Source organism: Peromyscus leucopus, chromosome 3, assembly GCF_004664715.2.
Source record: "Peromyscus leucopus breed LL Stock chromosome 3, UCI_PerLeu_2.1, whole genome shotgun sequence".
Taxonomy (NCBI): Eukaryota; Metazoa; Chordata; class Mammalia; order Rodentia; family Cricetidae; genus Peromyscus; species Peromyscus leucopus.
The window spans coordinates 67,303,572-67,327,973 of record NC_051065.1 but is presented as its reverse complement, the minus strand read 5'-3'; the positions used below and the strand labels follow the sequence as shown (position 1 = coordinate 67,327,973).

At 43.3% G+C, this 24,402-nt stretch overlaps 1 protein-coding gene across 2 annotated transcripts; it reads right to left on the bottom strand.

Annotated features, from left to right (window-relative positions):
- Positions 1–314: 314 nt before the first annotated feature.
- Positions 315–24,402, bottom strand: Fam221a (family with sequence similarity 221 member A). Of its 2 annotated transcripts, none has more exons than XM_037203745.1 (7): positions 24,227–24,402; positions 19,487–19,660; positions 15,709–15,899; positions 13,836–14,042; positions 7,099–7,206; positions 5,729–5,808; positions 315–920 (listed from the first exon to the last, which is right to left on the bottom strand). In XM_037203745.1, exons 1-7 carry the CDS (start codon positions 24,289–24,291, stop codon positions 852–854), a joined length of 894 nt encoding a protein of 297 aa, XP_037059640.1. In that variant the 5' UTR covers positions 24,292–24,402; the 3' UTR covers positions 315–851. The 2 variants fall into 2 exon arrangements, with proteins under 2 accessions (XP_037059640.1, XP_028720062.1); XM_028864229.2 differs by having other exon boundaries at positions 348–920; positions 5,729–5,811.

The following is a 24,402-nucleotide window of genomic DNA, read 5'->3' as shown; positions in this document are numbered from 1 at the left end:
TGTTTCCTGGGTTCCAGCCAACATCCTTAGACCAGAATCTGCAGTCCATTCAGGCCGTAACTACTCTCCTGTGGAAAGACTATTTCCTGGTGGGGTATACTAAGACCTGATCCTGATTATTAATTTGGAGTCAGTGAAAGGTAGCAGGAGTGGATTTTGAGAATGACAAGTGTCACTTTGTCATGCAACTGCCTTGGGTTATTTTTTAATTAAATTTTTACTACATTTAGGTGTATGTATGTATGTGTATATATGTGCTATAACAGTAGGTGTCCAATACATTTATACACAATGGGCAACTTGGTAAGACAATGTAAAAAAATCAAGTGATTTTATTAGAAAGAGGCTTATAATTTTAAAATATAATTTTTAGTTAAAAACATAAGTTAACATTCCAAAGCTTAAAAAGTAAAAACTAATGGTTTTAACTTTCCATTTTGAATGAAAATCTGACCCATATGTATTTGTTTAAAGCCTATAATAATACCCTTAATTTTTAAGATAGCCTATGAAAGTTAAATTATGATAAACTAAAAATATCTATTGTACTTTCAGGGTTTTAATCATATGAAAATAACATTATAACTCACTGAGAGAGAGGAAAGGCGTACACATGCTGAGGCAGCAGGACTATGACTTCAAAGCCAGGCTAGGCTACACGGTGGACTATTTAAAAAGCATTGAAAGTGCTAAGTCGTGAATTCTGACAAATTTCATTTCACTTGTTTCAATAAGCTAAGCAAAATTCAAAAGACATATGTATACATTAGAAATTGCATAGGCTGAGAGAAAATAAATTTAAATAAGTAGAAGATGCGTCCGGATGGCGGCTTCAATCTGTCCGACAGTCTTCAAGAAGGCTTTGTACCTGCTGGCGACAGAGCTTTTCCTTTCCGCTTAGCAGCTTTTTCCATTTTTAGCTGTAAATTTAAAACATTTACTGATGAAATTTTTAAATTATCCTAAATAAAGGCTGTACATACCTCATTAGTCATGCCTTATTTAGCATAGCCACACCAAAGTTATTAACTGCTGAACACTAACGCATTCTTTAAATGATTGGCTTTAGCTTTTCAGGAGTTTGATAAGAGGAATATTATATAAGTGAATATTGCCTTGGATAAAAATAAATTTGAATGTCACTGAAGTATTTCTAAATGCTTAAAATCTTGATGGTACTTCCGGCCTATGCTTCTTCCCTGCAGTTACAGAATAAACCTAATTCAGCAGGATCATCTGTCAACACCAGCACCGTTAAGGGTGAGTTCCTAGGATTCCAAAGCAGGGGACCATAAGTGGCAGCTGTCTAACTTGGAGAAACACGAGCCTTTCCATGACAGTAGGAACTCTGGGACTCCCCATAACACAGGCACACCTACTTCTTCGTCATCACCATTCACAACAACTCCCAGGCACAATATCTGCCTCAAACTTTCAAGGAGACAAAAAATAAAGGGCCCAAAGTGGAAACAGGACCTTGAGCTTAAGTGACAGAAGTCATATCAAGAAGCCAAGGGGAAATGGAACAGGGATAAATATGGTCAAGTAAATTATATACATGTATGAAATTCTCAAAGAATAAAAAAATTAAGGAAACCAGAAAAAAAGTCAGGAAGAAGGTGTTGCTGAGCGGCACAGCATGGGGCTAGCAAGTACCAAGACTTGGGTATGATTTCCAGCAGAAAGGAGGGGACGAGAAAGAGCAGAACAGAACAGGAGGTACAGAAGGGGAGGAGGAAGGAGGGAAGAAAAGGGGCGTGAGGGAGAGAAACTAGCTGGAACCCAGTGAAACCAGTTTACCGTATCTGTCAAATTACAAGTGATAAATTGCCAGTAGTAAAGTCCAGGTAACCCATCTTCCCTTTCCCCTTCATCCTCTTTGGTTGACACCTCACTCAGACACCACACCCTCTTATCACTCACACCATCAGGTCATTTGAAGGGCTCTGAAGAATGCCCCATTCAAAGGCAACATTATAGGAACTTTTCAGTGGGGGGGGGGCAGTAAGAAGGAGTTGGTTTGGTTTGGTTTGGATTTGGGTTTTCAAGACAGGGTTTCTCTAGCAGCCCTGGCTGTCCTGTCCTGGAACTCACTCTGCAGCCCAGGCTTGCCGAGAACTCAGATATCCGCCCGCCTCTGCCTCCCAAATTCTGAGATTAAAGGCTAGTTTTGGTTGGTTGGTTGGTTTTTAATTCTCAAAGTCATAGGCTTCATAATGGCGTTTTGCATGTGTATTTTGTTTATCCTTCTCCCCATCCCTGTCTCCCCTCCTGCTGGGCCCCTTCCTCCCCAGTAACCCCTCTGCTTTAATGTCACCTGTATTCACCCTCTTTCTGGTTCTCTTGTTCTAAACAGAACATTTGAATCCTACCTCTTTCTTTTCATTTGTTTTGTTTCTTTAACCACAGTACAGATACTTCTCAGGATTCTTCAAAGGTTTAAGTAAAATCAAATATATAGATGAGTATTTCCTAAGCACTCGGTAAGGTAGGTGTGGTGGTTTGAATGAAAGTTCCCAGGAGTCTCAGGCATTTGAGTCCTGTTTGGGGAAGATTAGGAGGTGTGGCCTTGCTTGTGGAAGTGTGTCACTGGGGACGGGCTTTAAGGATTCACAGCATTTTGCGTTAGCTCTCTCTGCCCCCTGCTCGCAGTTGGCGGTGTGAGCTCTCAGCTGCTCCTGCCACCCTGCCTTCACTCCCTATAATGGGCGCCACCCTCTAGAACTCAGGTGAGCCCAGTTACTTTCTGTTAAATCGCCTTGGTCATGATGTTTTATCACAGCAATAAAAAGAATGATACTACACGAGGCATGTGGCATATACCTACAGTTCCAGAACTTGGGGAACGGAGGCAGGAGGATGGCAGTTCAAGGTCAGTCTCTCAAATGTACTGAGTTTGATGTCACACTGAGCTACCTAATACCCTGGTCCTCCACCCCTCCCCAAAAATCAATCTGTAGATAAGTGCTCAACAACTGCTAGACTTTTTTTTTTCATTTCATTTAAGGCTAAGTGTTCGATTCTTAGTGATATGGGGGTGGGGGCTCATTTGAAATACTATTTCACAAAGCCAGGCAAAGTGGCACACACAGAACTCCCAGCACACTAGAGGCTGAGGCCAGATGACTCTAAGTTCACAGCATTAGCATGTAGAAGACGCTGCTCAAAACAAATTAAACTTAAGAAAGTTGTTGAAAGACAAACAGTACTTATCAGCTATCCATGCAGTAAGCTAAAAGGCAAGCTATCTCTTTCCCAGACCCTGCCCTGCTTTTCTAAATGCCCCAACACGAACAAAGTGTCTTGCCCCTAGCAGACTTTGGTACTAGTTTCCTAAGTAAAATTCTTTCTTGGGGAAAAGAGACCAAGTCTTATCAAAACAGAAGAAAATGATTTAACCTGATGCATAAAGTAAATACCTTACCAATAATCTCCAAAAGCAGGCAGTAAACCATGTTCGCACAAAAGCTTCGACTGTCAAAGCCAACTCCTACTAACCATTAAGAGTCCCCATATCAGTGTTGCAAATAGCGAAGGACAGAGGCAACACATAGCCTTGCCCTTGAACGAGGCCCTGAAACATCCAACCCAGCTTCCTACTCATCCCTTTTGTTCAGTGGTTTTGGAGTACAGAGTAAGTACTAACCACATGCATGGTTCATGCCAGCTCAAAGGAAAGCATTCAATGTGGACTTCTTACTTTCATTATTCCATTAATTACATTGCAAAGTGTTTAAAAACTGTGTCAGGAAACAATTCATCACATGGGCTTAGAGAACTCCATCTCTACCTGCCAGCAAACAAATACCACTGGCATGCTTTCAACACAGCCAACACTATTCAGGCCCATTTGGGGGGGTGGGGCACAAAAGGAGTTTTAGAACCCAGAAAAACTAAAATTAACCTGTAAGTGTGGGTCCCCATAATGAAGACTGATTGGATTGTAAGTCCTGCCCCTAATGGTACTACAAAAGCCGCCTTTTAATTCCAACTCGCCTCTCAGGGCTTCAGCTATGTGTTTCCCTTTGCTATGCCCCCAAGTGTTTGAACCCCTGCCCAACTCACGTGCTGAACCCGGTCACTGATGACAGCGGGGGAGTGTGAACTTGCGGCGGTAGGCTGGTTATGAAGGTAAGTACTCAGGAGCACAGTTGGTGTCAGTGAAAACGATGCCAGAGAGCTGCCTTACCTCGTTCACGGCCACACGGCAAGAAGGTACCAACTATGGACCAGAAGGCAGCCCTCACAGGACACCCAATCTGCAAGCACCTTGATCTCAGACTTCCTGGCCTCAAAAACTTGGTAAGCTTCTACTGTTTAGAAGCTACTTAGTTTATGGCATTTTGTTAAAGCAGCACGAACAGAGCTTTCCAAAAGGACTTTCTACAATGACGAAAAGGATTTATTTCTTTGCAGTCCAGGTAGAGGTTGCCAGACACTGGTTACTGAGCACGTAAGCCATGGCTAGTGTGACTGAGGAACATTTAAACTTACACAGTCACGTGTGGTTAAGTGATTATGGCACAGACAGAGACAGTTTCTGTCACTACACAATGTCCCACCATTTACCTCTGCCTTCACTGTGTCCAGGACACCCCTTCCCAACTTCAGAGGCTACACTGTGTCCAGAGTGCCCCTTCCCAACTTCAGAGGCCTACACTGTGTCCAGGACACCCCTTCCCGACTTCAGAGGCTACACTGTGTCCAGGACACCCCTTCCCGACTTCAGAGGCTACACTGTGTCCAGGATACCCTTTCCCGACTTCAGAGGCTACACTGTGTCCAGGACACCCCTTCCCCGACTTCAGAGGCCTACACTGTGTCCAGAGTGCCCCTTCCCAACTTCAGAGGCTACACTGTGTCCAGAGTGCCCCTTCCCAACTTCAGAGGCTACACTGTGTCCAGGACACCCCTTCCCGACTTCAGAGGCTACACTGTGTCCAGGGTGCCCCTTCCCGACTTCAGAACCCCCCATCCCCATCTTCAGGATTCCTCATGGGCCAGCTGAGATAATCCTGTTTCTCTTTTCACTTCCTGTGCTCTTGCATGGAGAATTTGTTGACCATTCTACTTCTACATCCTCCCTTACACAGTGAGCTTAGCGAGGCGTCACGTGAGGGACAAGAGAAAGGCAAAGGAGAGTCTTACCTCTGTGCAGTTTCAGTATACTGTGTACACTGACGAGGTACAGTGTGGGTCACCATCAGCCTGAGACGCACGATGATTCCACTAAGGAGTTAGCATATCTATCACCTGTACCATCTACCACTTCTTTGTTTTAAAGCCCTTCAAATCCTCTCTGCTCGCCTCTTCGAAGTACCCTGGTGTGCTACAGAGCATCAGAATGTGTCCCTCCTAACCAGCTGCACTCCTGCACCCATTAACCAGCCTCTCCCCTGACAATTACTTCTTTAAAAAATCCTTAAATCGTGTATAAAAAATTCAAGATACACATACCTTAAAAATATACAGATGGTTGATGTTTATTTTACTTCTGTATTTAATCAATATTTATGAATTTCATGAATCAAATGGTAGATTAGTCCTATTTACCTATCAGTGCTATTTCTATCTGAATTGTTCTAAGGACACTTCAAAGCCTGATACCAGCTATGAGTTAAACCTTTACAGACTATTTTCAGGATGCTGCACATACAAGATCTAATCTTTCAGTGGTGTCGATGCTTCAAGTAAAACCTGATGCAAGTAAATTTCCGCAAACACTTACCTTTTCCTGGTATCGCCTTTCAAAGTAGGCCATATCATCCTCGTCAGGTTTCCTTAAGGAAGAATTCTGAGTGCTTGGACCTGCTAATATGAGGGGAAAAAAATCCAAGTTGTGCATTTAAAACATTACATGTCCCCCAAAAGAAGGTGGAGAGGAGGCAGAACTCCTTTATACCTAGTTTATTATTCAAGTAATAATAGTTTATTATTCAAACCAGAAATGACCTAATGGTCCTCATATTAAATTCTTTCTTAGCAAGAATTCCATCACAAAACAAAAGTAATTTCCAGTGGCAAACATTCTCCAAATATTCAACTGGCTCTTATTAAATAAAACCACACAGGTATTCCATATGAGTAACCTAGAGTTAAGCACTGAGAGGCAGAGGTAGGAAGAGTTAAAACTGGAGGCAAGCCTAGGCTACCTATATAGCAAGTTCCAGGCTAGCCTAGGCTACAACACAGTATCAGAAAGTAAAACAAAGGGACAACAGATGGTTTGATCCTCCACATACACACACACACACACACACACACACACACACACACACACAGAGCAAGTAGTCCTCTGACCTCCAAATCTACAACTACCACTACTACCACACAAACACACACACAGGCATGTACGCACACACCCAAGCACACAAATACACTTATTTCCCAACTATTTTTTAGAATGTAACTAGAAATCCATGTTATACTTTATGAGATAATATACAGGACTGTACACTATTGAGGCTGTCTATAGGCAACCATAGAAATGATACTAACTGCTTTGGAAAGTTCCAGAACTAAAATAGTTTTAGCCATCTCTCATCGTGTTTATTTTGTAAAATTAACCAATAGCTGCTTTATGTTCTGAAAGGAATTTAAACTTGTTTTTGTGTATGTCTGGGCGATCGCTAGGGGTTGGGTGGGACTCTCTGCACAGCCCCCAGGTTCCTCAGAATTGCAACATTCCCTCCAAATTGAAACATTGCCGGTAGGAGGGAGGGGGAGGCTTTTCCTCTACACCCTCAGAGGAAAATAAGAGGTAAACAAAAGGTCACCAGTGGGGGAAAATAAGAATTCCCAAGACTCTCCCAGCAGTGGAAAAAAGGAGGAAACAGTTGCTCCGGACAGAGGCAGGCCAGCTGTGGAAAGAGATTCCCGGGTGTGTGCAGCTTTTCAGAGCTGAGGTCTCTCTGGAAATGCAACTGCTTCTGAGTTATCCCTGCTCCTCACCACAATCCTGTTAGTAACCCCAGTAAAAACTCATGAGTTCACTAAATTGGACACTGGTGCAATCCTTACTCTGGTCTGTTGCCTGGGTAGCAAATCAAAGTTCTATATTGTTACTACACCCAAAAATACTTGTTGTAACTTCATTACCATCTGTTAGTGTTTCTGGAGAAGAAGTAGATGGCATTTGCCAGGCTCTTAGGAATGGGTGGTCCATGGCTGAAACTGGAGCATTCAAAACTTCAGCTGAGGGTGCACCTGGAAACAGAGGATATGGAGAATGGAGATCAAATCTCTATTCATGAGGATACAAGCAATTCATCTCTTCTACTGTGAAGTAGATCAGAACATCAGCAGATTTGTTAGGGAAAAGTCCGGTGCATTTTAGCTGGCTACAGTAGTACACGCCTATAATCCCATACTTAGGTAGTGAGACATTAGACCTGTTTGAAGAGCACATTGAGACCTCAACTCAAAAACAAAAAAACAAACAAACAAACAAAAAAAAGCAACACCACCAAATGCAAATAAGTAAACAAACAGGAATCTTTATTTTAAATTATTTTTATTTTCAGTGTATGGGTGTTTTGCTTGCATGTACGTCTGTCTAATGTGTATGCCTGGTGCCCAGGCGTTACAAACAGTTGTGAGCTGCCATGTGGATTCTGGGAATCAAACCCAGGTCCTCTGAAAGAGCAACCAGTGCTCTTAAACACTCAGCCATTTCTCCAGACGAAGGAATTTTTATTTTAAAATTTTTATTTGCCACACAAAGAAAAACATCGCTTTAAAAAAGTGTTTTTGCATTTCTCAGAAATTTTTGCCCTGAAGGAAAAAATGTTAGTTGCTACTGTAACTATATCAGGAAAGAAGTATCAGACCTAATGCAGTCATGAAACACTAAACCAAAGCTGAGCTTCTGACCCACTCCTGGCTAGAGAACCAGTGAGCTGCCCAGTGTTTGTCAACTGGACACAAACCAGAGTCCTCGAGAAGAGGGAGCATCTCCTGAGGATTGCCTCCATCACACTGTCCTGGGGGCACGTCTGCGCAATGCTTCCTAATTAGAATGATTGATGGGGCTGGAGAGATGGCTCAGTGCTTATGAGCATTGCTCTTCCAGAGGATAAGCTCAATTCCCAGAACCCATATCAGGTAGTTCATAAAAGCCTGCTAACACCAGCTCCAGGGAATCTAAGGCCCTCTCCTGGCCTCCAAAGGTACCTGTATGCTGACACACACATACACCAAAAATTTTTTTTTTTTTTTGGTTTTTTGAGACAGGGTTTCTCTGTGTAGCTTTGCGCCTTTCCTGGAACTCACTCTGTAGCCCAGGCTGGCCTCGAACTCACAGAGATCCGCCTGCCTCTGCCTCCCAAGTGCTGGGATTAAAGGTGTGCGCCACCATCACCTGGCTTACCAGCTTAAATTTATTTTTTAAAAAAAAGAAATGATTGGCTGGGCAGTGGTGATGCTCACCTTCAATTCCAGCACTCGGAACGGAGAGGCAGGTGAATCTCTGAGTTCAAGGCTAGCCTGGTCTACAGAGCAAGTTCCAGGACAGCCAGAGATGCAGAGAAATCTTGTCTCAAAAAGAGAGAAATAAAAAATGATTGGTGTGCGAGAGCCCAGCCCACTGTGGGTGGTGTCACCCCTGGGCAATGTCCTGGGTTGGTTATGTATTTGGAGGTTTTTTGGTTTGATTTTGTTAAATGGGGGGGGGGTGTCTATGTAGTCCTGGCTGTCCTGGAACTCACTATGGAGATTAGGTTGTCCTCAAACTCACAGAGATCCCCCTGCCTCTTCCACTCCAGTGCTAGGATTAAAGGCGTGCATCCTCCTACTCGAAGGTCCTGGGTTGTAAAAGGTAGATCGAGCCATGGGAAGCAAGCCAGGAAGGCATTCTTCCAGCCTCCGCTTCAGTTCCTGCCTCGAGGTTCCAGGGTGGCCTCATTCGAGGATGGATTATCACCTGCAGCCCTTCCCTCCCCAAGTTGTTTGGGGGCAATGTTTTGTGAGAGTTGACAGAAAAGCAAAGCAGGACAACCAAGTATGAAAAAGGAAGGAAGTTCTTTCTTCAATGAACAAGGAAACATACACTACCCTCAAACTACAAAGACCAACTGCTAAGGGCATTAACTCTTCAACCAAAAAGAAGGAAGCTACAGAGAAATATATAAAACCATCCTATCTCCCTCACAAACCACCTCCTTGGAAATGAACTTTCAATCTAACTGGCTGACAAGCTAGTCTTAATCTCCTCAAGTGCACAGCACAGAAAAACTGCTCATTCTTCCAATTCCTTCCCCTGCCTGTCTCCACCACTGCCTCCTGCGACTCTGGGGACACGAGAGGCTTAGTCGAGTTGGGCCTGTCCATCCTCAATGGCTGCATGGGTTCCTGGTCTCCAGCATTAATGGCTGGCCTCGTTGGTAATTTGGTCTGGTCCTGGTGGTCTCCCATTTGCTCTCATTGCAAGTGCAGATTCTACCATGCTCCGACACCTGTCGCTTCCCATCCCGAATCCACCTCCAGCTATGCTCAGGGTCACCTGAGTCCCACTACAATAGACTGCATGGCAGACCCATCTCACAGCTCAGCTGTCTGCCAAGCCCTCCTGAGAGCTGGAAATTATGGACTGCTTCCACATCATAAAGGAATCAAGTCCCAGCCAGAGAGCGGCGTTATCTAGAACTCTACATGGCTCAGAGCAGAAGCCTCTCTATCCCTGGGTTCTCCTTCAAACAGGACAGAACCTTCTGCATCTCCTCTCCTCACACACCTCTCCTTACCACCCCCTTCCCTCATGGGGTCTGGGGGTTTGAGTAAGAATGGATCATGTTTGAACATGTGTCCCCGGTTGATGAAACTGTTTGGGAAATATTAGGAGGTGTGATCTTATTGGAAGAGGTCTGTCACTGGGAATGGGCTTTGAGGTTTCAAAAGGCCATGACATCCCCAGTTAGCTCTCTGCCTCCTAGCTGTGGCTCTAGATGTGAGCGCTCATCTATTCCTACAGCCAGGCCTTTACTCCCCCACCATGGACTCTAACCCTCTGGAACCATAAGCCTGAATTAAACTTTCTTTCGTAAGTTGCCTAGGAAATCGTGTTGTATCACAGCAACAGAAAAGTAGGACAAGGGCCAAGATGAAAGGTTTTCTTTCTTTACACTGCAGTGACTTGAGGGGTAAATATTAGAAAGGCCAAGATGCCAGTTCACCACCACTATTCAGATGGTTGGAAAACTACTAATAAAAGGATTGGAAACAGTTGGGCGGGGGGCGGGGGGGGGGGATCATTATTTGCACACTATACTGAAAATCTATCTAAAACTCCCAAGTTTGGGATCCCACAGGATAGTAGGACTCCAAAAAGTTGTCTGGGCTCCACATGTGCTCTCATACAAAAACACACATGCCTACATATACATACACACAATACATAAATGTAATTGTTAAAAATTTTTAAAGATTAAATAGAAATCATAAGAATCGTGTGGGCCTTTTAAAAAGTAATTTCAGAATTCCACTTGTCTGTAAAGAAAGGCAAAAATAAATGAAGATAAAATATTATAAATTACCAGTTCTTTCTATAGTAATCTGCACATTCAATGTGCTATTAATTAAAATATTGCAATGTTTTTATTTTAAAAATTGGGCCAAATTTCTGAAAAATTTTAAAATTAGGCCAGGAATATTCTGAAATAGTAAGATTAAATCATAGATGAATTCATTTATTTACTGGGCCTACAATAACGGAGATAATATGGTCATACAGAAAGAGACAAGAATGAGGCAGACCTAGGAGTACAGAGCAATCACAAGGCTGCACCCAGTCCTCGCTGGTGAGGAAGAGCAGCAGATGTAACGTCTCCACTCCTCACGCGGATGACGGGAAAGGCCGCTTTCCCCCACCCCCAGCCCTGCTATAACAGAACACATGGGATCCTGAGAAGTGGTTGGGACAACGCAGAGCCGTGCAAAGAAAGCGTCAACCTTCATCATCGTCGTTGCTGCACTTGCAGTTGGGTTTTCTGAAGCTGTTACAGGAACCTAAGAAAATCCTGTACGTTCAATCTACAGAAAAATTATGACTATATAAAATAAAAAATACATAAAAGGATCATAATTTTGACAGATGAACACAAACAGGAGGAATGTTAAATATCAAAGCCTACCGTGACACAATAAAAAACTGAGTATACATGATACAGGCACACAACAAGTACGGACAGACTATGACAGCATCTCTGATCATTTGAGGAAGAATGGCAGCCATCAATTTGAACAAAAACTGAGTTAGCACCGGAGACCATTTCCTAAATAAAACACCGACAGCACAGACCCTGAGCACAACCATTAATAAATGGGACCTCTCGAAACTGAGAAGCTTTTGCAGGGCAAAAGACACAGTCAATAAGACAAAAAGACAGCCAACAGATTGGAAAAAGATCTTCACCAACCCCACATCTGACAGAGGATTGATCTCCACAATATATAAAGAACTCAAGAAACTAGACATCAAAACACTGAACAGTCCAATTAAAAAATGGGCTAAAGAGCTAAACAGAGAATTCACAAAACAAGAACTACAAATGGCTGAAAGACATTTAAAGAAATGCTCAACATCCTTAATCATCAGAGAAATGCAAATCAAAACGACTCTGAGATACCACCTTACACCTGTTAGAATGGCTACAATCAAAAACACCAATGACAACCAATGTTGGAGAGGATGTGGAGCAAAGGGAACACTCCTCCACTGTTGGTGGGAATGTAAACTTGTACAACCACTGTGGAAATCAGTATGGCCGTTTCTCAGAAAATTAGGAATCGAACTACCTCAAGACCCAGCCATCCCACTCTTGGGCATCTACCCAAGGAATGCTGATTTATACCATAAAGATACATGCTCAGCTATGTTCATAGCAGCACTATTTGTAATAGCCAGAACCTGGAAACAACCTAGATGCCCATCAACGGAAGAATGGATGAAAAAAATGTGGTACATATACACAATGGAGTACTACTCAGCAGAGAAAAACAATGAAAGCATGAAATTTGCAGGCAAATGGATGGAACTAGAAAAAATCATCCTGAGTGAGGTAACCCAAACCCAGAAAGACAGTAATGGTATGTACTCACTCATTGGTGGATTCTAGATATAAAATAAAGAACAATCAGACCACAACCCATAGAACCATAGAGGCTATATATATATATATATATAGCATGGAGGTCCCTAGGACGACTGTGGCATATAATAAATTTCAGTTTTACTCAATTATTGAAAAAAATAGCCAAATGAATGGAAACACATGAACTATGAACCAAAGGCTGAGGGCTCCCAGCTGGATCAGGCCCTCTGAATAGGTGAGACAGTTGATTGGCTTGATCAGTTTGGGAGGCAACTAGGCAGTGGGACCAAGTCCTGTGCTCATTGCATGAGTTGGCTGTCTGAAACCTGGAACTTATGCAGGGACACTTGGCTTAGTCTGGGAGGAAGGGACTGGACCTCCCTGGACTGAGTCTACCAAGTTGATCACAGTCCTCGGGGGAGGACTTGTCCTGGAGGAGGTGGGAATGGAGGGTGGGCTGGGGTAAGGGGAGGGCGTGGGAGGGGGAGAATAGGGGAACCCATGGCTGATATGTAGGACTGAATGATATTGTAAAATAAAAAATATATATCCAAAAAAAAAAACTGAGTTAGATGTAATATCTCACATGTTCATAAGAAGAAATTCCAGATTCATGAAAAAAAGAAACTATACATTAAGATAAAGTGAAGAGATGTACATTTATAAAAATCAAAATGAGGCCAGGCGGCGGTGGCGCACGCCTTTAATCCCAGCACTTGGGAAGCAGAGGTGGGCAGATCTCTGAGTTTGAGGCCAGCCTGGTCTACAGAGCGAGACCCAGGACAGGCTCCAAAGCTACACAGAGAAACTCTGTCTCAGAAAATAATAATAATAATAAAAATAAAAATGGGGAAAAATGGAACAGGAAAACCTAGTTACAAGCTTTAAAAAAAAATCTTAACATCAGGAGCTGGGGAGATGGTTCCTGTCAGAGAGCAAGAGCCTACTGCTCTTCCAAAGGATGTGAGCCCTGTCCCCAACACCAAGTCAGCTGGCTCACAGCTGCCTGTGACTGCAGCTCCCGGGGATCTGTCACCTTCTTCTGGCCCCCACAGGCACGCTCACGGACATATACACACAAACACACCAACACATAAATAAGAATAAAATCATATCCTTAATGTGGAAATCAAATGGTAAATGACAGTGGAGAAAAATATCGGCAGAATAAATAAAAGATTATTAGTGACATTAACATTTAAAGGACTTGATGTAGGTCAGTGAGAGAAGATGGAAAAGGAAAGAGAAGGAAAAATGGAGCAGGGAGAGGAGAAAGAGCAGGAGCGTTACAATAGCAGGTCGAACACAACAGAGTAACAAGTAACTGTATCATATCAAACAAGTGTCATCCAGCTACTTCAGTAAATAGGGGCATGGACTCAGGTTTGGATTAAGTATTGCACACACAATCATCTTTTCTTTGATGCTGTATAGGTTTTTTATATAACAATATGTTGTATAGTGCAACAGATTTTTAAAAATAAAAACCAAATAAGGGAACTTTTTCTGGAAAAACAAAAAACAAAAAATATGACTATAAAATGCTAACTAAGGCCCAGCAACTGTGGCCCAGGCCTTTAATCCCAGCCCTCGGGAGGTTCAAGTCCAGCATGGTCTACTGAGTGAGTTCCAGGACAGCCAGAGCTGTTACACAGAGAAACCCCGTCTCAAAAAACCAAAACAAAGGGGTATCGTTACTGTTGGCATGTGCACCTCGTGCCAAGCTCACACTCCAGTGTTTTCACTTACCAATGCCGCTGTCATCCAAGCGCATGTAGCCTTCTGCCAATGAGCTGAAACCCGTCAGGCCTCCCATGGCTGCGTAAGGAACATCCTGCCCCACTGGTTTTCCCTGAGCCAGCCTTTCTTGCCGGGTTTCCACCACCGTGTCATGGGCGTACGCGGGCTGGCCACAGGGGCAAGTGAAGCAGCTGCGGAAGCCTGAACACTTGAAGCCTGAATTAAGGCACAAAGGGGCACAATGTCAAGAATAAACGCTAAACCGCCCACCCTGAGACATTCATCTTAGCCAAAGCCAGCCAAGGGTAGGTCCTCGGACCCTGGACCTCTTATCTCGGGCCACTGCTACTGTTACAGATGCTGCAGTGGTCCAGGGGGTGCACACTGAAGCGGGGGGGGGGTGTCAAAAACCAACTGGGCCCAAAGGACACTGAGGTTAAAAACTGGAGTGCCAGAAAATACAGACCCTCTCCTCAAAAGCTACATTAGAGCTGAGCACTGTGGTAAATTCCTGGAAGCTAAGCACCCTGAAGGCTGAGACAGGAGGATCACAACTCTCAGGCCAGACTAGTCTACACAGCAAAACCCTGCCTCTAAAAAAATGAAATAAATAAAGGCTGGAGAGATGGTTCAGTGGATTAAAAGCACATACTGTTCTTGCAGAAGACCTGGGTTCAGTTCTCAAGACCTATATGGTGGCTCACAACTGCCTGTAACTCCAATTCCAGGGAATCAAATGCCCTCTTCTGGCTTTTACCAGCACCAGGTGCATGCATACACACACACACACACACACACACACACACACACACACAATTTTTTAAAGCAGCCACATAGAAATGGAGACCAGAATATATAATACAAAATCTTTACCTGCTCATACCACTTATACCTGTGTACAGGACCAAAGCTCCTAAATTTTATACAACTAATTCCATCCATACTTGGCAGATGAAACACATTTACTCCTGCTATTGTCAGTAAAAATGTTTCTCCAGTTGAGTATCCTTTATCCAGAATGCTCAAAGTCAGAAATGCTCCAAATCTGTTTTTGGATTTGGAATTGCAACATGTAGAATTTACTGGCTGAGCACACATAGTCAGAAAATCTGAAATGTTTGTCAGGTTGTTGCATCTTTTTTACTTATAAAATCCCTCTTTTAAAAGTCTGTAAAGAATAAATTTAGGGCCGTGGGTGTCGCTCTGTGGTAGAGGGCTTGCCTGGCATTCATGTGAACTTAGGGTCAATCCCCAACACCAAAACCCACCGCAAAAAGGCACCAGGTTGATTAAACTCTCGTTATTAAAAACACTTTTATCATCTCTAGGTTCATTTATTTTATTTTTTGTGTGTGAGTGCTTTGCCTGAATGCATGAATGTGCACAGTGTCTGTGCCTAGAAATGGCTGTAAGCCCTCACGGAGGAGCCGGACCTGAACCTGGGACCTCTACAAAAACAGCCAGTGTTTTCCCTGCGGAGCCATCTCTCCTGTTCCTGACACTTTTAATCAGAGCTGGAGAGACTGGCTGCTCTTCTGGAGGACCTGGGTTTAATTCCCAGCACCCACACGGCAGCTCACAACCACCTATAACTGCAGTTCCAGCAATCTGGCACCCTCCTCTGGCCTCCACACACACCAAGCACACGTGTGGTGCACAGACGTGCATGCAGACAAAACACCCATACACCTTAAATTAAACTTAATTTAAAAACTTTAAAATAAAGTGGTGTCTAGTAACTCTTTAAAAATCTATCCCTATTACTTAAATTATTTAAATTCTATAACACTGAAGTTTATTATTATAAATCATACCAAGGACTGAGTATCTACCCATTGAATTTTGCTTTGTAGCTAACTAAACTGTGCATGCTGGAACTCACAGGCATTGCATATGAAGCCAAGCGCAGGGCTGTGCTGGTCAGCGAAGTGTTTGCAGCTGCAGCGAACAGGCTGGGTACCATTCTGAGGGACGTACTGGTAAGCCTTGCACCGGCACCCGGGCACCCGGCAAGGCAGGTCAATGGGGCGCTGCTGGGGAAGCGTTTCAAAGTCCGTTTTATGCTGTTTATACCTTTAAAAAATAGAAACACAAACACAATTTGGAGAGTGTCGAACATTACATAACTGTCTATTAAATGCACATGTAATTATTTTGATTCTGTTTTTATCTTTTGTTATTTGTACTAATAAGGTAAAAGTAACGGCTTCCACACTCAGCATTTCTATCCACTTTGGACAGTAGTATTCACTTCTTCCGATTTTAATTTTGGGCTATTTAAGAAGTTTCACAATCGTATAAAGAAATCTAATTCCCTTAAAATACTGGTCATTGCAGTTCTTTGGTCTGGATTAAAAAGTTCCTTTTGTGGGGACTACTGGAGATCAAACCCAAGGCATCATGTATGTTCAGCAAATGTTCCACTACTAAAATAGAACCAGTCACACAAAACAGCTCTTTATTTAAAAAAAAAAAAAAAGCTTTCTTTTTTTAAATGCTTTCTATCAAGTCAGGTGTAGTGTAGTGGTATACACTCGTAATTTCAGCATTCAGAAAGTGGAGGCAGGAGGATCATGAGTTCGAGGCCAGCCTGGACTGTACAACAAGACGCTGTCCAAAGACTCGGGTGTGAGGGGAGTGGTGAGATGACTCGGAAGGAAAAGCTGTCTGCTGCCAAGACCGACGACCTCATTCTGATAACCGCGCCCCTCAGGTTGTCCTCTGCAGCACACCCACGCTGTGTCGTGGCATGCCTGTGTGCTGGGCGTCCCCTCCCCGCCCTCTCACACACAGACAGACACACACACACACACAGACAGACACACACACACACACACAGACACACACACACACACACACACACACACACACACACACACGGTAAAATGATATAAAATTCCTAAAGCTAGGTAGAGCGCTCACCTACTATGTACAAGGCAGTGAGTATCCTAGCACACCAAGGAAACTACAGAGGCCTGTGAGATGCCTCAGTGGATGAGGGACCTGCTGCCAAGCCGGATGTCTTGAGTGTGATCTTCTGGACCCACTGACCTCCACAAGTGTCACACACAAACATGCAAGCATACATACATACTGGACAAATATAAATGTAAGGTTTTTTAAAAGAATGGTTTTCATCAAAAGGCATCAATTAAATTTATTTTTATGCCTTGCTATCTAAACCTGAAATAAGTTTAATAAAATTTTAATATTATTTCCTTAACTATAATTTAATTTTTAACTTTCAATAACAATATGAACTAATGATATTGATAAAATATTTTAAGTTGTATGTTTTTACTTTTGCATACACATAAAATAATCTTTTAATTTTTGAAAAGAGTACTACAAAACAACCAATTCCATTTGATATTTCAAAAAACTTTTAAAATTCCATCTTTTCACCCTAGAAATTCATTTTGGAAAATACACCCTAAGTTAATAACTGCACATATATATATAAGGGCTTGGCATAAAGGCAGTGTTAGCAACAGTATATGTACAAGTAGATATTGATTATAAATAGGCATATTTATAAGCATAAAAGAATGGATAAATCCATTACTTGAGAGCAGTCTTTTTATCTAAAGAGAGTGGAACTCTTTAGATTAAAAAAAAAAAACCTTCATAGAATCACAGTTCTACATACAAAATATTTAGAAGTTGGGCTGGTTAAAGCCAAGGGAAGGACAGGACTGGAGTCCCCACTTCTGTAACCTGCCCTTCTGCCTGGCACACCTGAGTCTCACTCACAGCTTCAAGAACACCAGAGAACATCTCTGGACGAGCTGAGACATGGAGGAATTATTAAAAACCTGCCTGAGATTACTAATAGCCACACGCACACACATTTCCTGTGATTCAGTCATGGGAAAAAAATAGTGCTATGTCTTATGCATGCACAGAATATACAACCAAATGAACAATGCAAAGAGAAAAAATTATACAGACAAAATAGAAAGTACTAACAGCAGCAGGCTTTGGGTGGTGAGCGTTCTACTCTCTATATATTCCTTAATAACTATGTTTCACTTTAGTAACAGAAAAACATAAACATACGTTGGTAGGAATTTCATTAAGTGATGAATACCACAGAGAAATTTCTTCATCGTAATTGGGTTGGATTTTAAGGGTCATTTACAGTGGCACAAATTCCACATAGAAACTGGCATTAGATGTTCACAAGCATAAATTATAAGGCAGCACAAATATGCCCAACCCCTTCAGTTTTGACAGATACCAACATGTGCCCATCATCCTCCAGTCCTCCACAGTGCTTTTAGTTATGGTGTCTAGGTAAATCTGAAGCCAATCTATACACATTACTCACCCTAGCAACTGCCTAACAACTTCTGGCAAACTGCAACTCTGTAAATAGCAACTAGACAAAGAGTCTCTCAGAAGGAGCCTCGGGAGTTGCTGTTGAAGCAGGGGCAGTTCCCCTTCAGTGGATCCCTTAGAACAAAAGGTAAAACCTGGTCCCTAAGAACAGCTACCAGGTGCGGTGGTTTCTTCGCGTTGTGCTTTTTACAAAACAGTTTGGTCATTTTGATAATTACAGCTGTGACGTGACAGAAAAATCCGAAGGAATGCACATGCACAGCAATACAAACAACACACATCTGGCTGGCCCCTCAAGTCCCTTCTCTCAGGGATACTGGTCGTGAACACAACCATCTGAAGTCAAAAGAATTTGTATTTTTCATTTGTTCAAGGTATGGGGCCAGGTATGGTGGTCACACCTGTCAACACTGAGGAGAAAAGAGAGCATGAGTTTGAGACTCCTTAGGATGACACAGAAAGTTCCAGGCCAGCCTGGGCTATATATTGGGACCCTCTCACAAAGAAATGAGCAAACAAATATTAATGAAAAACACCAACCCAGCACTCCCTGAGGGTGTGAAGAGTAATTCGTAACCCTGAGGAGAAGTTGGTCTACTGGAGGATGAGTAGCCTGACCAGCACGGGTCAGTGTGACCACCCAGTTCCTACCTGTCTAATAATGGGGCCACACTGAAAGACCCCTGGGAAAACATCACTCTGTTTCTCCCAGCGGCAAGACAAGAGGTGCTCATGGTGACAGACTCTGTGACAGTTTTAACACAGTATGAAAGTTTATTACCCACTTCGAAACCTTTGCATAGTCCTAGTGCGTTATGAAAATGCCAACATCACTGGGCGGTGGTGGCGCACGCCTTTAATCCCAGCACTCGGGAGGCAGAGCCAGGCGGATCTCTGTGAGTTCGAGGCCAGCCTGGGCTACCAAGTGAGTTCCAGGAAAGGCGCAAAGCTACACAGAGAAACCCTGTCTTGAAAAACCAAAAAAGAAAAAAGAAAATGTCAACATCAAATGTTTCTTAATCATCACACTATTAATTCTAGGAGGAAGGTATGTTTTTGCTCTAGCTTTCATTCTCTAGCCATCAGCAAATCAGCCATGAGGTGGGCTGGAGAGATGGTTCACCAGTAAAGGTGCACTCTGCTCCTGCACTCTGCTTCCCCACACCTACCTCAGGTGGCTCAGAACCATGTGTAACCACAGCTCCAGGCAGATCTGATGCCTCTGGCTGGGCAGTCACGGACACATACCCACCCAGAGACACACTCACATACGCAACTAAAACTAAAATTCTTAACAAGTAAACGATACAATATCTTACCTATGTGTACAAAAACACGGTGTCTCTGGGCCAACCAGTTTACAGTCCATTCCTGTTGGTGACCGCCAGCTCACAAATAACCTGTTCTGTAAACGCGTGGGTAAGACTTTTTTCTTGTATTCTTCATACTCTTCAGGAGTAAAAGGTTTCCCTCCATCGTCCTCACCAACAATTCTACAACAACAAGAATTGCTTTTAGCCCTTGAGTATTTTCCAGGCCCAAAATATTCAACTCTAATTAAATTATTCTTGTATATTTAAATGAAAAGTGGCTTTGACTTTGGGTTTTTTTACTTTCAACACAAATCATAGCCCAACTGCAAACAGTAATGACAAAACTTTCGCTTCTGATGGAGTTCAGGCTGTGCCGCCCATCCCCCACCCCCAGATTTGGCAAGCACCTTCTTAACAAACAGCCAAAGCAGGAATGCCACTCCCACCATCCCCAATATTCTTCCCTGAAACAGGTCCCTCACTCCAGGAGGAGCCTTCCTCTACCTACATACATACATAGCCTCCGAAGACACAACAGCACTGAGAAGCATCTAGACCAACAGGCCTTGCTGAGTTCCCTAGTTCACTGCGGTTAGGTCCCACCCTGCTGTCCTCCGGTCCTTTCACCCTGCTGTCCTCCGGTCCTTTCACCCTGCTGTCCTCCGGTCCTTTCTCTCTGGCTGCCCACCATCCCACAGACCTAAGCGTAACAGCACAGGATTTCCCGTGTGTTTCTTTTCTTTCACTGCCATGCCACATAGCATTTGACTCTGTGCGCGTTTCCCTTGTCAACCTTCCTTTTATTTTAGGTACTTTAGCCATGAACCCTGTGATGTCTGAGCAAAGAAGTCTTTTCTCCATTCTCTTCCCATATAAAAGATTGGAGGTGACCGTGTTTAAGCATGGCTTTCCTGATTATGGTGTCTGACTGAGAAATGTCCCCCACAGGTTCTTGCATCTGAACACATAGTCCCCAGTTGGTGGCGGTGTTTGGTGAAGTCATGCAACCTTTAGGAGATGCAGCCACGCTGGAGAAAATGCATGGCTCAAGGCCAGCTTTGAGAGATTGTAGCTTTTCCCCACTTCCTGTTCTGTCTCTCTCTGCTTCCTGTGTACAGACAAAAACTGACCAGCCATCTTCCTGCTCCTGCTACCACGCCATGCCAGGCCATGGCATCCCTGCCTTAAGGGACCCATAAGCCCAAATAAATCCTTCCTCCTTGAACTTCTTTTGACCATGGTATTTTATCACAGCAACAGAAAAGTAACTATACAGTGATCAAGGTTTATCAGTGGATTACCACATACTCATCTCAATCTCTACTTTAGTTCTGAAGCAAGCATCCATTCCTCTCATTAAAAGCTAGAGCCTAAACCAGATGTGGAGCCCTCCTGCAATCCCATCCAAAATGGCTAAGGCAGGAAGATGAATTAGAGGCCAGTCTGGAATACACAGCAAGACCCTGTCTCGAGAAAATAAAAATCTTGAGCTTAAACTGCTAAAAATTTATGTTTTTATCCTTTTAAAACAGTACCTAAAGCTGGGCACTAGTGGTTCACATCTTTAACCCCAGCACTCAGGAGGCAGAGGCAGGGAGACCTCTATGAGTTCGAGGCCAGCCTGGGCTACAGAGTGAGTTCCAGGACAGCCAGAGCTACACGAGAAATCCTGTGTAAACCAACCAAACATACAAAACAGTACCTAAAATCAAACCTCTATCAGTGCAGAAGCCAGCATAACTTCTTGGCATAGCTGACCTCTGGGCAAGCTGAAGGTCATGTAAGCTCTGAAAAGATGCTTTGATTACACAAGCTCAAACTCATGGTATGTAATAGATGATCAGATGTTTTGAGGTTTCATAAGATTCCAAAATCTTATGGAAAAAAAAATCAGCCTGCACTATGTCTATGGGGAAAAATTACTTTGCTAGAAGAAAGAAAAAATACAATTAAAAACAATTTTAACGTTGTTCAAAGTGGAAGAAATTTCTATTTGAAAACATCTCTCTTTAATTTCTTTTTTTCTAAATAAATTTATTTATCTACTTATTTTATAACCTGGCTGAAGTGTTTACAGAATGTCTATATGATTTTTTGAACATTACATACTTTTTCATGTTTTGAAATACCTGGTTGCAGCAGAAAATAGAAATCCAGCCTTTACTCCCAGCACTCAAGAGGCAGAAGCAGGTGGCAGAGTCTGAGTTCAAGACCAGCCTGATCTACAGAGCGAGTTCCAGTACAGCCTGAGCTACACAGAAAAACCCTGTCTGGAAAAACTAAAGAAAAAAAAGAAAGAAAAGAAAATAGAAACCTAATTCATAAGCTATACAATCAGCCCAATCTCCCTTGTTTTTTAATAAGCTTTTTAAAACTTGCAAATAAAATTTCACACACTAAAATTAACTAGCCCCAAAGCCTATGTATCTCGGATTTCTACAGTGTTAGAATGGCCATTCAGAAGCTGTGTAGCTTCACATTAGATTTTATACTTACACCATGGAATATATTTCTGTGCACTTACCTACCAAGAAAACAGAAAACCCACAACAGAGTTAGAACTAGAAAAACAGCTTTCTACCCTCCTTCACTCAGTTCTTCCTCTTCCCTAATGCTTACCCTTTCTGGTTCTCTCCTTTATCTGCTTGGATTTTTCTCTCCTTTGCTTAAACATTCTAGATACACAATAGTTTTTAAAAATGAACTTATTCTGAGATAAGGTTTTATTATAGCCATCAAAAAATATCAATAGTACCAAAAAGATCTTAGGTCAAATGCAGATCTTTCAAGTAAGAGAGTATTAGTATTTAAACTCAAACTTTATTGTATATCCCTCATCTCCAGGGTGCCTTGTTCACCTGCTAATTCGAGTCAGTGAGTCTGAGTGAGTCTGAGGTCCTGCTTCCCTAGTAAGCCCCAGGTGAGGTGGTTGCCAGGGGCCCCACCTTCTGAAACTTTGAGTAGAAAGACTGTATATTCCCTCCAGATGCCTCCCACCCAAGGCAAGTCAAAATTAAAGAAAACTTAGGAAGAAGCTTTTTGTTTGGCATTTTGTGTGTGTTTGCAGAACCCAGGGCCTTGCACTCATTAGGGAATGGTTCCGCCACTGAGCTACATTTCAGTCCTTAGTTTTTCAGCAGGTTCTCCATATGTGGTTTAGACTGACCTTGAACTCACTGCCCTCCTAGACATTTCCCGGGGCTGAAATTACAAGCCTGGGCCGCTGACAGTAGGAAAGTTCGTTTCTGATGGAGATCATTTGGTGGAGCCGTCTCCAAATAATCCTCTTATATCTAGTAGCCCAAGTCTTCGTGTTTCTCAAAGCTTGTTGATGGTAAAGGATATAATAATCTCTCTTAAAGGGATATGACCCATGACATTTAGGCTTGCAAAAATAATTTCCCATAAGCCTGTCCCTAGCATTTTCACTTGACAAGAGTCAAGTGAAAGTCCATTCCATTATTTGTAAATAGGTAAGTCTTCAGTCAACCTCAGGATCAAGTGGCTTCCTCCCAGAGAAGAGCCAGAAAGCCAAAACAAAATGACGCCTGCTATGGGTAAGAGGGTTAAGTATGTGATGGGTGAACCTGCCATGACGACTGTGTGCTGGCTAGTTTTATGCCAACTTGACACAAACTGAAGTCATATAGAAATATAAAATCTCAGTTGAGAAAATGCCCATGACTAGATTGGCCTGTGGGCAACCCCGCAGTTTGACTGCTGATTGACGTGGGAAGACCCAGCTCACTGTGGGTGGTGCCACTCCTGGCGGTATCTAGGGTGCTCTAAGAAAGCAGGCTGAGCAAGCCATGAGCTTCAAAGAGGTAAAGAGCACCCTTCCATGGGCGCTGCATTAGTTCCTGCCCTGACTTCCCTGGATGATAGACTACAAGCTGTAAGATGAAATAAATCCTTTCCTCCCCAAGTTGCTTTTGATTGTGGTGTTTTATCACAGCAATAGAAACCTAAGACAGATGTAATCAAGCTGTTACATCTCACATTTCCTGTTCAAAATCTCCAGAAAGTTCTAAACATTACCCAAAACTACACTAATGGGGCAGTATGCTGGGAAACCCAACCGCCTAGATGGCCCCCAAATGACTCGGGAAAGCTCCATACATGTGGGCTTTTCCTTTGTTCGCACATATCCTCCTGCCATGACGTCTACAATCCCCAGTTTCCCAGTTTCCCAACTGTCAAAAGGAAACCTTTCTTAGGAGGCGGGGATTTGGAGGCAGACGTATCAGCCTTTGTGCGTCCTAGAGGCAAAGAAGCAAGCATGTGTGTCTCCAGCTGTGGGAAAGGAGCCTCGGAAACAAGTCCTAAAACCATCGCCCTGGGCTGGGGAGTGCATTCGGCAGTTCGCTCCTTACCTATCACTGAATAAATGTGCTAACTGATGTCTACTAACTTTTATAGGTCTCGAGTGCTCAATATGTAATTCTTCAATTGTCACTAAGAGAAACAAAAAAGGACCCACTATAAAAGTAGTTAATCATCCCTCTTGTCAGGGGAGACTCCAGTGGTCTCGGAAGAGACTCATTACAGACTAGAACCGTGTGTCCGCATATTTAATTACAGAAGATGAAATGTGAAATTAATCCAGGCCTCTCGAACAGCCCAGGAACGGACTCCCGAGCCCTAAAGCGCTCGCCTGCCGGGTCCCACTGCTCGCCCCACTGGGCTCCGACGACGAGACCCAGCCAGGAACCGGAGTCCGCTCGAGGAGCAGAGTCAAGGCCTCACCTCTTGTACTCCAGGTACTCGTCTACCGCCTCCGCGCCGCCGGGAGGCAACGTCAGCCGCTCCATGGCCGCGGGAAGGGAAAGGAGCCCTAGCCTCGAGCCCTGAGCCCGCCCTGCAGCAGCCAGGTAGGATCCGCCCGACCTGCGCGCGAGCACCAGCCTCGCCGTCAGAAACAG

Excerpts from the sequence above, each read along its gene's own strand:
- Fam221a (XM_028864229.2), bottom strand. The coding sequence starts at position 24,291 with ATGGAGCGGCTGACGTTGCCTCCCGGCGGCGCGGAGGCGGTAGACGAG. Across the intron at positions 14,043-15,708 it reads TGGCTTCATATGCAATGCCT|GCTTCAAGTGTTCAGGCTTC; the intron begins GTGAGTTCCAGC and ends GCCTTAATTCAG. Across the intron at positions 5,812-7,098 it reads TCCAGAAACACTAACAGATG|CAGGTCCAAGCACTCAGAAT; the intron begins GTAATGAAGTTA and ends CCCTCATATTAG.